The 14,406-nt window shown below is 35.9% G+C and overlaps 1 protein-coding gene across 3 annotated transcripts in view; it reads right to left on the bottom strand.

Annotated features, from left to right (window-relative positions):
• The window catches only part of jvl (javelin-like), an 85,037-nt gene that overhangs the window by 2,776 nt on the left and 67,855 nt on the right, over positions 1-14,406 (bottom strand). For 2 of the 3 annotated variants that reach the window (XM_090120712.1, XM_090101365.1), the window contains exons 2-5: positions 5,622-5,753; positions 4,566-5,243; positions 2,870-2,968; positions 1,669-1,971 (exon numbers count right to left, since the gene is read on the bottom strand). In XM_090120712.1, the coding sequence (XP_089976838.1) occupies positions 1,669-1,971; positions 2,870-2,968; positions 4,566-5,243; positions 5,622-5,753 (1,212 nt within the window). The remainder of the gene's footprint in view (positions 1-1,668; positions 1,972-2,869; positions 2,969-4,565; positions 5,244-5,621; positions 5,754-14,406) is intronic. The other variant, XM_090101364.1, reaches the window with a different exon arrangement.

The following is a 14,406-nucleotide window of genomic DNA, read 5'->3' as shown; positions in this document are numbered from 1 at the left end:
CACTTTTAGTGTCAATTTCGAAGCTAAAAATATCTGAAATTGCTGACAGATCTAACACACAATTATTTTTAACTAACTGCAAAAATCCTTATTAAAATAGTTAGTTAAAAGATTTTTTTATTTTGGACTCCTAACTTACGAAATTAAAATCCGAACAATGTGAATTTTTTTAGAAATTATAGTCGACAAAATGATTATTTTCACCAAGATATTCGACTTTATTGAATATAATTTATACATATTGCAATAAAAGAATGTCTTACTTATAAGATAAAATTTAAAAAATCAACTAAGGTACCTCTATTATTTTTCTACAATTTTTTTTAAAGTACTATAAAACACTGCGCGCGACCCGATTAAAATCAGTCGGCAGCGAGCCTTTCCAGAGGGAGGACATGTTGCTCGGCGCTCTCCTGTGGACCTATGCTGTTCATAGTAAAAGGATAGCGCAAGCCGCGATCTATCGTAATAGATCGCGGAGTTTTTGACTTGCGTTAAATAGAATATGCGCTCTTAACAGTTTGAAATGGAGTTTATTAACGACTAACATATGAGAATGCCTGCGATTTTCTGTACCTAACTACTATCAATAAATCATAGTGCATGCTTTAATATTCCTCTAACTTCTTATAAAAACTCTTTGAGAATAAAACTTTTTTATTAAGATTTCAAATATCCATCACCCCGAGAAAACATAAAAAGCGAGGGTGTAAAGCTAGCAAAGCCACCAAATGCACTCGAACCAAGGTAGAATTAAATAAAAACGTGTTAAAAACAAATATTTACAAGACCCATACCATTTAAAGCTGTTGCACAAGGGCAGACACTGCAAATGAAATAAATTAAAAACATTAAATTAAAAATTTTGCACCCTCATCTATCCCAGCTTCCTTTTTGAAACGATAATATACATTTCTCTTTCTTTCGTCGAATTTTTAATACAGCTGATTGGTGTCTTTTGATTCCATAAAGATTAAACAAAAATCATGTAGAAAAAAAAAACCTTAAGTATGTTTTATTGATATTTTTTTTATAAATAAAAATAAATCACTTGTACATTTTCTTAATTATTCAATAAAATTAACAATGTTTTCTTACATTTGTATTATAATATAAACTATATTATGTTATTGAAAAGTTAGTAAGGGTTAATGTAGGGTGTAATGAGAGTTAGTATGTGTTAGTGAACATGCGTATGAATGAACCAAAGCCATTAACTATCGTTAAATGTTACTAGACACGTTGACGTGGAAAATGTTGATGTAACATTATTGTATCTTTGGTATCTTTTTTTATATTTTTTATTACAGAGCAAGCAAAGGGGCAGGTGGGCCACCTGATGTTAAGTGGTCACCACCGCCCATAGACACTTGTAACACTAGAAGTGTTGCAGGTGCTTATATTATGATATAATTATATATTATTATCTTATGCTTTACGATACTATATGGTATTAAAACATCAACACCAAGAGCTTCCACATCGACGCGTCGCAAAAGAAAACAAAATGAACACAACTTACGATCGACATAATGGCATGTTGGCGCCGGCGCACCGCGTGGGGGGGGACACTGGGCACTGTGCACTCACACGGGGATTAGCACTATGGTCTGTGGCACGTTAGTTTCGTTCGAAAGTGAAGAGGTTCCAGAAGGACTTGGGGCGCACCTTGTCGGGCGCGAGGCGGGGCGCCGGCGGCTTGTCGGGGCGCCGCACGGAGCGCACGGAGCCGGCGGAGGGCGGGCGCGGGGGCGCGGGGGCGCGGGGCGCGGCGCCCTTGTGCGGCGTGTGGCGCGGGATGCGGCTGGGGCGCCGGCGCGGCTCGTCGCTGGGCAGCTGCAGCGGCTCCAGGTCGCGCATGCTGTGCCGCGAGGGGCTCTCCCCCGCGCGCGCCCCGCCCCCCGCACCGCCCCCCGCACCGCCCGACCCCCGCGACCGCTGCGTCTCAAGCTCCGTCGTCTTCTCTTCCAGCTGAAATGTAATATAGTAGTGGTTATAGTTTTAAACTTTGATTAGCCAAGTGCAGGAAATAGCTACAACTAGCACGTTTTACATCAAAATATGTATATAGAAAAAATTTAAGCCAAATATGTTGCCAAGCATAAAGCGCGTCACACACGGTTGTGGGTCATTTGTAACAGGATGGCGGTTCTACAGGGGTCTTAGTACGCAATGCCAATAAGAAAAATGATGGTCAGAACGCTGATACCGGATACCTTAAGATACTATAATATAAAATATAACCGTATCTTAAGATAAAATATTATAGTATCTTCACCGTGTGTGACGCGCTTAATACTCGAAACTTCTTCTTATGGAGTAAAACATGTGAAAGGAACAATAGGACAGGACAACGCAACGAGGCAGCTAGTCATTAATAAAATAAACAATTTATCAAATTAACAATAAAAAAGCTTCAATTATTATAAAAGGCAGAATATATTGTAAAACATGTGTTTTACAATATATTCTGCCTTTTTTGTAAACAAATTTTCGTAAATAATCTGAAGCTTAATGGATAGCATTGCTAGATTATAGCATCACATAAAGCTTATTTGGTTAAATAATAGAAATTGTGATGCTTACCCACAATAATATCATTTTGAAATTATCGTACTATTAAATTATTATTTTTAAACATTAACAGGCTCTCACAATTCACTTAATAAACAAAGAGTTTTTAAAAAACATTTAAAATGACGCGTCTGTTTATTGTAGTTTCTGTGACATACTACTGTACAAATATTAATGACTTTTTTAAATAAATAAATATTATAATTGTAAAAGTTTGTACGTTTAAACTTTAAACCCAAGTACCACACAAGTGAAACCATGGTCACCAGCTAGTAAAACATAATAATTTTCTTACCCTAAACTTCAAATCTTCGTTGTCCTCTCTCACACGTTTAAGTTTATCCAAGAGTAGAGTACGTTGTTCCGTTGCTTGCTTCAATTGTTCACTGTACACCTGAAAATATTCACATTCATACATTAATATAGATAATAATAAACGTACAAAATAAATATTTTTACAATACGATGTTTCATTATGCGAAGATTTTTGACAAGGACTACAATAAATCTTGTAGATAGTATCTTTAGCAAGGTTGTTTAAATTTATAAATGAATGACTTGACTATACTGAATCCTTAACTAATTAAATACCTTGAATACATTGTTCATTTAATATAGATCTATATGGCCCTTTACACTGTATGATTTAAGTGAATATTTTCGAAGATATTACAGATTTAAAAATTGCGGGACGTAGCGTTCGCGGCGGTACCGGCCGGCCGCCATTGCACCCGTGCGAAGCCGGGACGGGTCAAAAATGTACTGTTCTATCCTACCTAGTTTCTTTATGAGTTAATACAGGGTGGAAAATACGAGTCAATTAACAAAATCGAGTACTAGCGAGTAGAGTCCTACTAAGGAAACGTAAACATTATCGTTTGGGCTAATGGAGATGCTTGACTAAGTTCTACTCCGGTCCATTAATTTCGGCGTTCCGCATAATTTTGCCGAAAGCAGATTACATCATTGGCACCTCGTTAGCAACCTGACCGTCTACTAGGGTTGCCTATTAACTAGAATATTCCTTTAAAAAAAACTCCTAAAGAATTATTTAAAATTCAGGAGAATTTCCCGACTTAATTGTGGCAATTTCTCGAAAGAATTAAAGGAAACGATTCTAGACAATTATGTCTTTTTGTCGAGTCTGGAAAAAGTTAAACTCTCAAAAATAAAACGAAATTTCCTGTTCGTCTTTAACTAAGTATTTTCCTACAACGAGAACTTGTTCTTTGACTTTACTACATAATATAACCAATATCTTTCGTTATTTATAGACAAGGTTTTAAACAAAGTTCGAAATTGTAGTAAAGCTATGTAGTTATAATAATTTCTACCCCTAATGCAGACGGATATTTACGGCCTAACAATTTCTACATAAGAAGGACCAAGTCTGTGTTAAGTCTAAATAAAAAAAAATTGTCACAATAATATAATTAACACACCTACATAAGTATTTAGCAACCCTACCATAAGCACGTACTGTTACATAACTTGCGATGCAATTAGGACTGTCGCCACGGACCATGGTTATAATTATTTTTTATTTATTTTATAATTACGTAAACTATAGGCGAGATCAAAAGTATGGTGTCATATATGGAGTAATTGCAGTTTCGAAATTGGTACTGTTACATTTTTGTACCGCTTAATTCGCACTGGACATGTTTAACAAGAATTAATTTGCTTATCTTGATTGATAAATTATTGTTGAAGTTACGTGTGTCGGTGTGTAGCTATAACGGTGACTGTTATTTATATTAAATTTATCAATTTTTTGTTTTCGTATGCCTGTCAGAACTCGAGTCTTTGTCTGATTATGCATAGATACTGAAATTATTCACAAATTGAAGTGTAGAATACGAATACTGGCATGACGATTACTTTCCACATATAAATGAAAGACTAATAACTAATATCTATGCTTTAACGTATTTAAAACTGGATAACTATATCACATTACAACAGATCGATGACAAGGTAAAAATTCTCACCTGATTTTGTACGATGGAGACGAGGAGCTGCCGTTGCAGTTCGACGGGATTGCTCTCTTGGAGAATCGCCGCGAACTTGTCGCTGTCGGGGCTCGCGACGGTCGGCGGGCGGCGCGGCGTGCGCAGCGGCGCGTCCAGGCGGCCCAGCGCGCGCGGGCCCGCCTGCGCCTCGAGCTGTGCGGCGCGAGCCAGCAGGGCGTCCCGCTCACCGCGCAGCCGCGTTACGTCCGCACAAGCCACGCAGCCCGCGCAGCCGCCCGCCAGCTGCCGCACGAACGACTCCTCGGCCGTGTCGGGCTGCCGCTCGTCCAGCTCGCCGCGCAGCAGCTCCGCCTCGTCGCGCAGCCGGCCGCCCTTGCGCTGGATGACGTCGAGCAGCGCCCACAGCTCGTCCTCGAGCGGGCGCGGGCGGGAGGCCGGCGCGGACGCGGAGGAGTGCGCGTCCTTGCCGCAGGAGGTCTCGGTGCTGAAGCCGGAGTCCTGCACGGAGGGCTGCGGCTTGGCGCGCGCCGCGTCGCCGCCGCCGCCGGCGAGCTTGCGGCGCACGCGCACGCCGGGCTCCCAGTCGCGCCGGGCCGCCGCCGGCGTCGAGGGGGCCATCTTCGAGCGCAAGTTCGGGAATGTCTCGATGACGAGGTCGCGGAACTCGAGCAGAGCGCCGACCTCATTCTGGAGTTCCTGAAACGTTTATATGTGTACCCCGATTATTACTTCCTATAGTTTATAGCGAATTTTAAAAGCACACGATGGTAAATTAGCAGACTTTTAACATTTAAAATTGCAGTTAAATTTTCCAGAAATAAAATCATTTGAATGAAATCTCGGTTTTGCCAATTAAGCATTTACATTGTGACGTCACTTCATTGTTTGAGAAGGCTCTGTACGTGTTAGCAGCAGACGTGATAAGTCATTCACCAGAACATTATACGACATAGATTTACGAGATAAATTCAAACTGAACAACAACTTAATTGCTTTTTCTTTTTATTTCAATGAATATCATTTATGAAAAATCTAAATGCAAAAATTTCAACAATTATTATAGTAGCAACGTACCTGTAGCGCGACGAGGGACTTAGCCTGCTCCGAGATGAGGTAGTGGAAGGAGGGGTGCGGGGGGGAGCGCAGCTGGAGGCACTCCATCCCCGAGCCGCCGGAGCCGCCGCTCGCGCTGTCTGCACCGCCCGTCTGCAATGCAACAATTACAACAATTATTATCTTAATTTTACTGCATTTATACATATGAAGAGTGTATCGCATCTGTCTGTCTATTGCACCGATTTTCACTCTCTTTCAACACTGGATAGTGTAGTTCTCTAGAAAGGTTTTATGCGGGCCGCCGGCCGCGGGCGTGTTGAATATTTATAATAAGTATAATAAATTACATGTTTTTTTGGGTTGTTGCACTAAATCATTTTAAAAACTCTCGTTAGAACTTGGAACCTTAACACAAAAGAATATGATTAAGATGTAAGTAGTTTATTTTCATAACTGTAAAAATTATCGTCATACGGTCAGCTTCTTTTGGTGTGTTAACCATTAATCATGTTCCGGTCTGTATGAGAGTAATAAAAAATAAACACGTTTGGTTCAAAGTTTTCATATTCTTGAATTCTCACTATTGTTAAAAGTTATCGAATTTCCAATCTGCCAAGTACATGACAAAGGATTTTATCGACAAGTCCAAAACTTGATATCTACAGAGTCTTCGTATCAAGTTAACTGTATGCGTCATATTGCGATCAATAAACAAACAGATCGTGTGACAGACAGCCACATTTAAATATGTATATATCCTTAAATACTAACCACTGAGTTCTAGACTTGATGGTGACTCAACTTGCATGATCCTTAATTAATTCGCAGATTTAGCCTTTAGGGGCGCATTAATAAGAGCACTATTTTAAATAGTATTCAAATTATTATCAGTGATAAAATATGACCTCATATTTACATTTTATTTCTCGTTTATTTAATTTGAACATGTTTACGGTTTGTATGATAAATATTTATAAAAAGAATGTGAATGCAAATTATAATCATATATCTATGATTATAATGTGGCTAGCTTAAAGGCAAAAAGAATAAAAAAACATATTGTTGCTTATATTATTGTCTACTTCTTACAAGAACTGTTTCATTAACCTATGTACAATAGGGTATACACAAAGCATAACGTATAGACTATAGTCCCAGAATACCGTAATGCATTGAGGAATTGCCTCTCATTATTCAATCGGTCCGTTTAAACAATCGTCTCACGATTGACGAATGAACAAAATCGTGATTGCCGATCGACGGTTGCATTAGAGCAGTTTCCAATTCTAATTGAAAACGTGTAATGTTTTATTTGACGAGTTAAACGAACACGGGGGCGGCGTGCCAATTAACGAGTATTTCAGTGAATAGGAAATCATTAGACTCGTAGCATGCTTTTATTTAAACTTTAAAGGCTAATTAATTTATTATTTCTCTCATTGTAATTATCCAATTGACTGGCCATAAATTATCCGGATTTTCTTTTGAATAATCCGCCTGAATGTAAGCGAATACAATAAACAAAAAGAAATGCCGTCAGCAATGGTAAGTACTTCTAATAACCGCCAATTGTTTCAAAAACATCGCAATGATAAAGACTGTATAATGATTATGTAAATCAGGACAAACTACCGGTTGTTGTGCTTTCAATACCCAAACTCAGTGGAATGAGACAATAATTATACGCTTTTGCGGTAGAAAAGGATAATTGAATGGACGATTTGCGAAGAATCGTGGGGTTGTTTAAGAGCCCACTTATTATTGGAAACGAATTTTGAAGCACAAATGGGCAACTTCTTAAAGTTTTTATTTATTTGTTTGAAGATTTCCAGATTCTGATTGTTATATCCGAATGTTATAAATAGTGACAACTGAAAGTTTAAATACTCGTATGTACATTGTGGGCTAGCTCGAAGGACCATTACATCAATTATTTATTAATTAATCATTATATAAAAGTTCGTCACACGCGTTAATAAATAGATCTAACACATCATAATATTAATCATTTTATAGGATAATCAGGTAAAGTAATATTCAAGGAAAAGGTAATGTTTTTCTGAAACCTATGAATCATTCATTTCTCATATTTACGTAAAGGTTACATTGCTAAAAATGTACATTTTATCGATATGTCGATAGCGATAAACCAAATGTTATGAAGTGCCGATAGCGAACTTGTCACGGTAACACGATAATCTTTTGTTTTTGATGTGTTTCGAACATTGTGAAATGCGCAGCGACGTGGTACTTGAGTCGTAGGCCGTTTTATCTAGATATTTAGCAATGCCTATTGCGGAGATAAGTAGTGTTTAAATATTTTCTCAGTTATCGATTGCAGATAAAACATGATTAACAATTTGCAACATATGATCGTTACATTGATTGCCTATAATAATTTTACATAGCGTTTGGTAGATATTATTCATAATTGGATATTAATCGTAAGCAGTGAGAAAATGGTATGACGAAATATAGATATAATTCTTGTCAATGAAGATAAAATTTACATTCGTCAAATCGTTTTAGTAACAGGTTAATAAGCGGCAATATTTCAGGGCGCGATGTTGAAATTGTTTAAAACATAACATAACGTTATTCTTGGATTTACGAAAAGCTTGGTTATTCAAGTTCTAAGAAAATGCGGCTCTCCGTCAGATCTCTACGCGGTCGACAAGTTTTGTTGGTCAATTTCACTATTCCGTTACGTCACAAGGCCATGCTCTTTGTTTCCATATTATTATCATATTTTTCTAATGCGACCCGACATTAATAGACTGGGGTAGAAGCCTTTGAAAATAATGAAAAGATAAAAAAAATCGCAGTCGGATGAAACCCATTAGAAAAGGAGGGGAATATGATAAAAATGTAAGGAAAAATAAATTACGGTCAATCCGAGTTCGGGAAGCGGGAGGGGGGAGCTTTAAAGAGAAAAAAATGGTTTCTCTCGATTTCCGACAAAACTACAAGTCCTATAGAAAAAAGTTCAATGGCAAAGTTGTAGGTAATTAAAAGTTCTACAACTTTTGTATTCACAATTTTTTCACATAACCTAAAAATTTAGGTGAAAAATTCAAAAAACCAAGTTTTTGGTCTTTTATTTCTATCTACTTCAAAATTTATTTTTTTTCTACGAAATTTGGTGGAAACTTACTTTATTATGTCCCAAATACACTGTAATTTATTTGATTGAAAATATTTATTTTTTCGCCTTATTTTGAATTAATACCAAAAAAATAACCGAATTTTCAATCGAAAAGTCACCCGTCAAAATATCAGCTTTTTTCAAAAACTTGGGGTGCCTTTTATTCATTGAAATCTCTACTTTCATATGGTGTAAAAAAAATAAACACCACCATATTAAATGTTCTCAGGAAATGCATACAAACAGTCTGAAAATTAGCTTTTACCACAGCTTTTACTAAATCAGGCACACTTCTTGAACTCTATATCTTCTCTTGTATCGGCTTTTCGGTAATATTTCAAAAGAAAAATAATTATCTGTTCTAAGTTTAATATTTTACAGCATATTCAAAAGCAAAATGATGTCGATAAAAACATTTCAGGTAGTTCGAGAAGAGTGTCTGATTTAGTAAAAGCTAATTTTCAGACTGTTTGTATGCATTTCCTGAGAACATTTACTATGGTGGTGTTTATTTTTTTTACACCATATGAAAGTAGAGATTTCAATGAATAAAAGGCATTCCAAGTTTCTGAAAAAAGCTGATATTTTGACGGGTGACTTTTCGATTGAAAATTAGGTTGTTTTTTTGGTATTAATTCAAAATAAGGCGAAAAAATAAATATTTTCAATCAAATAAATTACAGCGTATTTGGGACATAATAAAGTAAGTTTCCACCAAATTTCGTAGAAAAAAAATAAATTTTGAAGTAGATAGAAATAAAAGACCAAAAACTTGGTTTTTTGAATTTTTCACCTAAATTTTTAGGTTATGTGAAAAAATTGTGAATACAAAAGTTGTAGAACTTTTAATTACCTACAACTTTGCGATTGAACTTTTTTCTATAGGACTTGTAGTTTTGTCGGAAATCGAGAGAAACCATTTTTTCTCTTAAAAGCTCCCCCCTCCCGCTTCCCGAACTCGGATTGACCGTAATTTATTTTTCCTTACATTTTTATCATATTCCCCTCCTTTTCTAATGGGTTTCATCCGACTGCGATTTTTTTTTGTTTCAAAAATTATCTACTCTAGTCTATAAGGCGTGCACAGCATTCACAAACGGAACTACCGCCGATTGTTTATTTTCACTGAATGAGACGTAACATGTTAAATGAACGCACGTAGGGATTTTAAATACTTAATGGTACTTTCGTATTCATTTGGCGAGCGTTACATTGCGTATTTGCAACGCCTTACTAGAATGTTTACCGTAAGAGGAATTCATTAAAAGAGCATCGAGATAATGGGACTCACAAATCATGTACATATTTATTTTGTATCGCTAATATTACGTAACTGTTGCGAAATTTCTCTGTACGTGTGAGAAATGACACAGCTTCTTTTGGTGCAGAAATGCTAGTATTCATTAATTATTATTGACAGTAGTTTCTAATTACAAATTACAATGCTATTTTACTACAATTTCTAGCTCTTTAGATTGATTGATTTAGGGCCGATTTTTCAATGCTTGGATAAAACTTATTCGTCGAATAATGTATAAAAACTACCATTTTAAAAACGTATTCTTATTGCCCGTATTTGACAGTTTACGTGACATTTTAATATTATTGTGTGATACTTTATTGGACGGATAAGTTTTATCCAAGCATTGAAAAATCGGCCCTTAGATTACTTATTACTTTCAGCAAAATAACAAATTCATGATTACTATGTCTTATTTATTTAAATGCACACATCTCAAAAATATTATCACATCAAGGATATTTGTAATCTCGTCAATCTACATGATAAAAAATTGTCAATATGAAATTCAACTTAAAATTTCAAAAGAGAATACATAAAAATAAAGAGCCTTTATGTTTCTTTAATTTTCCTAAGCTATTTTCATTGTTATCGTACCAATAAATTTTTTAAAATAAACATTTCTGAAAATGATTTTCCGAATAATAATGAAAAACCTTTCTCCATGTCGCTATAATCATACTAGGTAATTCTCTGTGGCCTTTTTGCATCGATTTTGCAACCCTTACGACCAATACTCGATGCAGTGGCGACTGGTCAGCGAAGGCTTAGATGAAATCCCGGCTTTAGGTATCGGTTATCGAGACCGAGGTTCCATTCAAGAGCTAGGCAGTATTGAATGACATTGGTAAGGCGATACGCACTCGGCGGTGTTGTGTATCGAAGGGCCGACATAATCTGTACTAGTGTAGCACTTTATATGCATTACTATCGATTCGAATGAAGGCAATTTTTAACTTGACGTAAAATGCATGTAGTGTGCATTCATATTTAAAATTGCTTTTAATAATTTTTGTTGACTTTCATATTTCACACGAAGCAATCAAAAGTAAAAGTATATTCGAGCATAATAAACTTACATATGGCTAATGACGTATTACCACCTTCAGTTGTGTGTGGAACAAATAAAATTTGTTTACTTAAAACAAATAATTAAACAGCGTAAAATTACGATACAATAGGTATTAAAATTCAATACCGTATTTATTCATAGATTTTTAAAACAGTATTGAATGGAGTCCATGCTTATCCGAAGCAAAGTTAATGAATATTAAAATATATCCAATATAAAGTGCACTAAAAGAAAACCACGTAAAAGGTTTCACTGTGAGCGGTTTCCGCTTACAAAATAGGTTATTACAGGACAATATAACCGAGCTATATGTAGTTATGTTATGTACCAATAATGGTATATGTACTATCTAATCATATAGCAGAAAGCACGATCAATGCGCAACCCACGGTTTAATGTCTACGCGGACCAAATGACCATATTATTAAACGCGTATAAACGACTGATATTAACGAATAGGCACAAGGATAAAATAATTATTAGCAGACAATAAGCTACATTATTACAAAACATCCGCCGACTTAACCGATTGTGACTAATTCATTATAATGGTATTTCCTACGTGCACGTTAAACTGCTTTAAATTAAAATGGATCTGCTGCTAATTAATCTAAAGTACCTACCGAATGTGCTTCATTCATTGTTTTCGCAATGCAACAATATTAAGAACCAAGTCAAACAATAAATTATATGCAATTAAATATTTGGTTTGTCCAGAATACTCAAATCAATTTTTATTTTATTTATACCTCCATATCTTTTTAACACTTCATAGAGCGTTAAATACTCAAACTTTGAGTCTATAATAAAACGAATCTCGGAAGCGAAGCCCCGGTGGCTAATTGACATTTTATCATTATGTCATCACTGAATCGATTAAATTTAATTATTTTATTATAGCCTGTTACATCAGAAGCAGCACAATGGTTTTATTTAAAAATAAGTGGCTTATATTAGGAATACAGATAGATGTAGCCAATCTCAAAGAATTCTACAAGAACCTACTTGAAGGACTTTCCTCTGACATAAACTCCCTCAACTATGATAATATTAAAAATTAAAGTGCTTAGTGCTCGCAATATTCTTGAAGGTTGAAGTCCGAACTATGAATACAGCGCCAGTTTGACCTAATTCTTAGAATGCACAAATTTCGCTGCGGAAAAATGTAAAAATTGGAACACCTTATGAATAAAAGTTTCATAGCGTCTCCGAGAGCATCTGAGACATTTGCATCACAATCAAGCTCAAACAAGCAAAGAAAGTGCTGCGAAAACAGACCAAATAATTCCTTATGAATGAGACATTATTCATAGCGCGTTGATTTCACTATTCCGTCGATGTTGGGAACCGCCAATTAGACGCGATAGGCGTTAATGGTCAGACACAACTCTCTTAGTTGCGAAACAAGTCATTCGATTGTTTGCTCAATAAACTGGTCCTTGAACTCGCGTAACCCTGAAACTTTCGCCAGTTCATAAACACTACGGAATAACGTATGGCGGAACATAAATAATGGTTGGTTATAAAATATTTGTCAAGTTAATGAGGCGGATGATGTAGGTAGTATACATATGGCGGTGAAAATATTGTTTTGTATTGTGTCTACGCCTAGACTTGACTAGTGATCAGCTTTCTTTTTCAACTTTTTAATAGTTACTCATTTATTGCACATCTTTTTGTTTTGTGGTCCTCATTCCTGTTGAAGATTCTGCGTGTGTTAATTCTTCTGATCAATTCAAATTATAGAATCAATCAAACATGCGAGTAACGAATTAGGGAAAGTGTCTTCCATTCTTTAGATGAATTTTTATTTTCTAGACTTACACTATATTGTCTAATTCTCTCTTACTAAAGCTGACTAGAGCAGGGGGGATTTGCGGCCAATTCTGAAAGTCGGTCAGGGGGAATTACAGCTATTGCTCGTGCAACATTTTATATACATTTAAAATATAATTATTCTCTCATTGTTGCGTTATAAATAGACGAAGCTGATTTGATTAGGTACCTACTTGGTAATTAGCTTCCCTGCATGCATACCGATCAAGCGAATCCAATTGAAACTATTAGACACTAAATACTTAATACCGGCCGCGGCATTATCAGTTAATTAACGTGGAATAGTCGATAAATCAATATTACCATTATAATGCAAACGCTCAACATATTATTTATGTGAGAAAATAATTTATGTGCCCAAGAACCAATTTCTTTTGGTAGATTTTCAAAGTCAGCGTAGCCACTCACAAAGACTAAGTAACGAAAAGTTTGCATCAAAGTAAAAATATGTATACAAATTATCCTATCCAAGTAAAGTTACTACGTCATGTACTTGCAACATGTTCACAATCCACATACTGCATGTACATCATGTCAACAATTCACATAAAAGCAATCATTTTAAAGCTCCAATTCCTATACACCGCGACTACAACACCTAATTTACACGAGTACAACACTTACGGTCACGCCAGTCGCCGCTAATCGCTCACACGCGCCAATCAAACATCACCGTTAGCCCATTTGCTGGCCACCAAATTGTTTCCAACAAAAAAACTTTAGTAATCTCACCATGTTACAACATCTGCATAGGTTAGGTTGCGTTACATTTTTAATAGACATGCATGATATACGGGCAAGTTTTGTCAACTCACGTTGACTTAGTTATGTTAGTTTATGTATTTAATACATGATTAACTAAAGTAAAAATATGCATTTAATTGAATTTGATCCATAAATTTGCATTTTAAATCCTCTTACAATCTTCAAATTTTCGGTTCCATATACGCCACAAATTGAATATAATATCCCATTATCATTATTTTCAAAGTTATATAAACTAGCAGTCTATTTTTTGTAATTTCGTACCTTCATTAGAATGTGATGGTGAAATGAAAATGACTCAGTCTACATATTTTCATCAGGGGATTTCCTGTGCGCCAAGTCTGAGCCAACTTGCATTAATATTATGGGAATCCGCTCAATTTATGTCATTGATTCCGAGTTTGAATATTGTAAAAGTTTTTGGATATAGTTTTCTTAAGCTTAATTATGATATACTTATCTGTGTTTAGATCAATATATTAATTCTAATAGATCATATTCAAAATGATTATTCCTAGATTCATTGGCATTTACTCTTATTTTTCTAGAATTACTTACACCTTTAGAGCGAGCGCGCACGAGCAACTTTGTCTCCGCAACTTTTTTGTCTCCGCAACTATTTTGTCTCTCCCACCTATGGGCCAGTATGAAAGTGCGCGCACGTAGCGACGCAACTCCCCATACA

Source organism: Colias eurytheme, chromosome 4 (genome assembly GCF_061535395.1).
Source record: "Colias eurytheme isolate Ceu_HAF_F1 chromosome 4, ilColEury1 Martin Lab GWU primary, whole genome shotgun sequence".
Classification (NCBI taxonomy): Eukaryota; Metazoa; Arthropoda; class Insecta; order Lepidoptera; family Pieridae; genus Colias; species Colias eurytheme.
The sequence above is the reverse complement of the archived record's forward strand: the minus strand, read 5'-3'. Positions and strand labels throughout refer to the sequence as shown.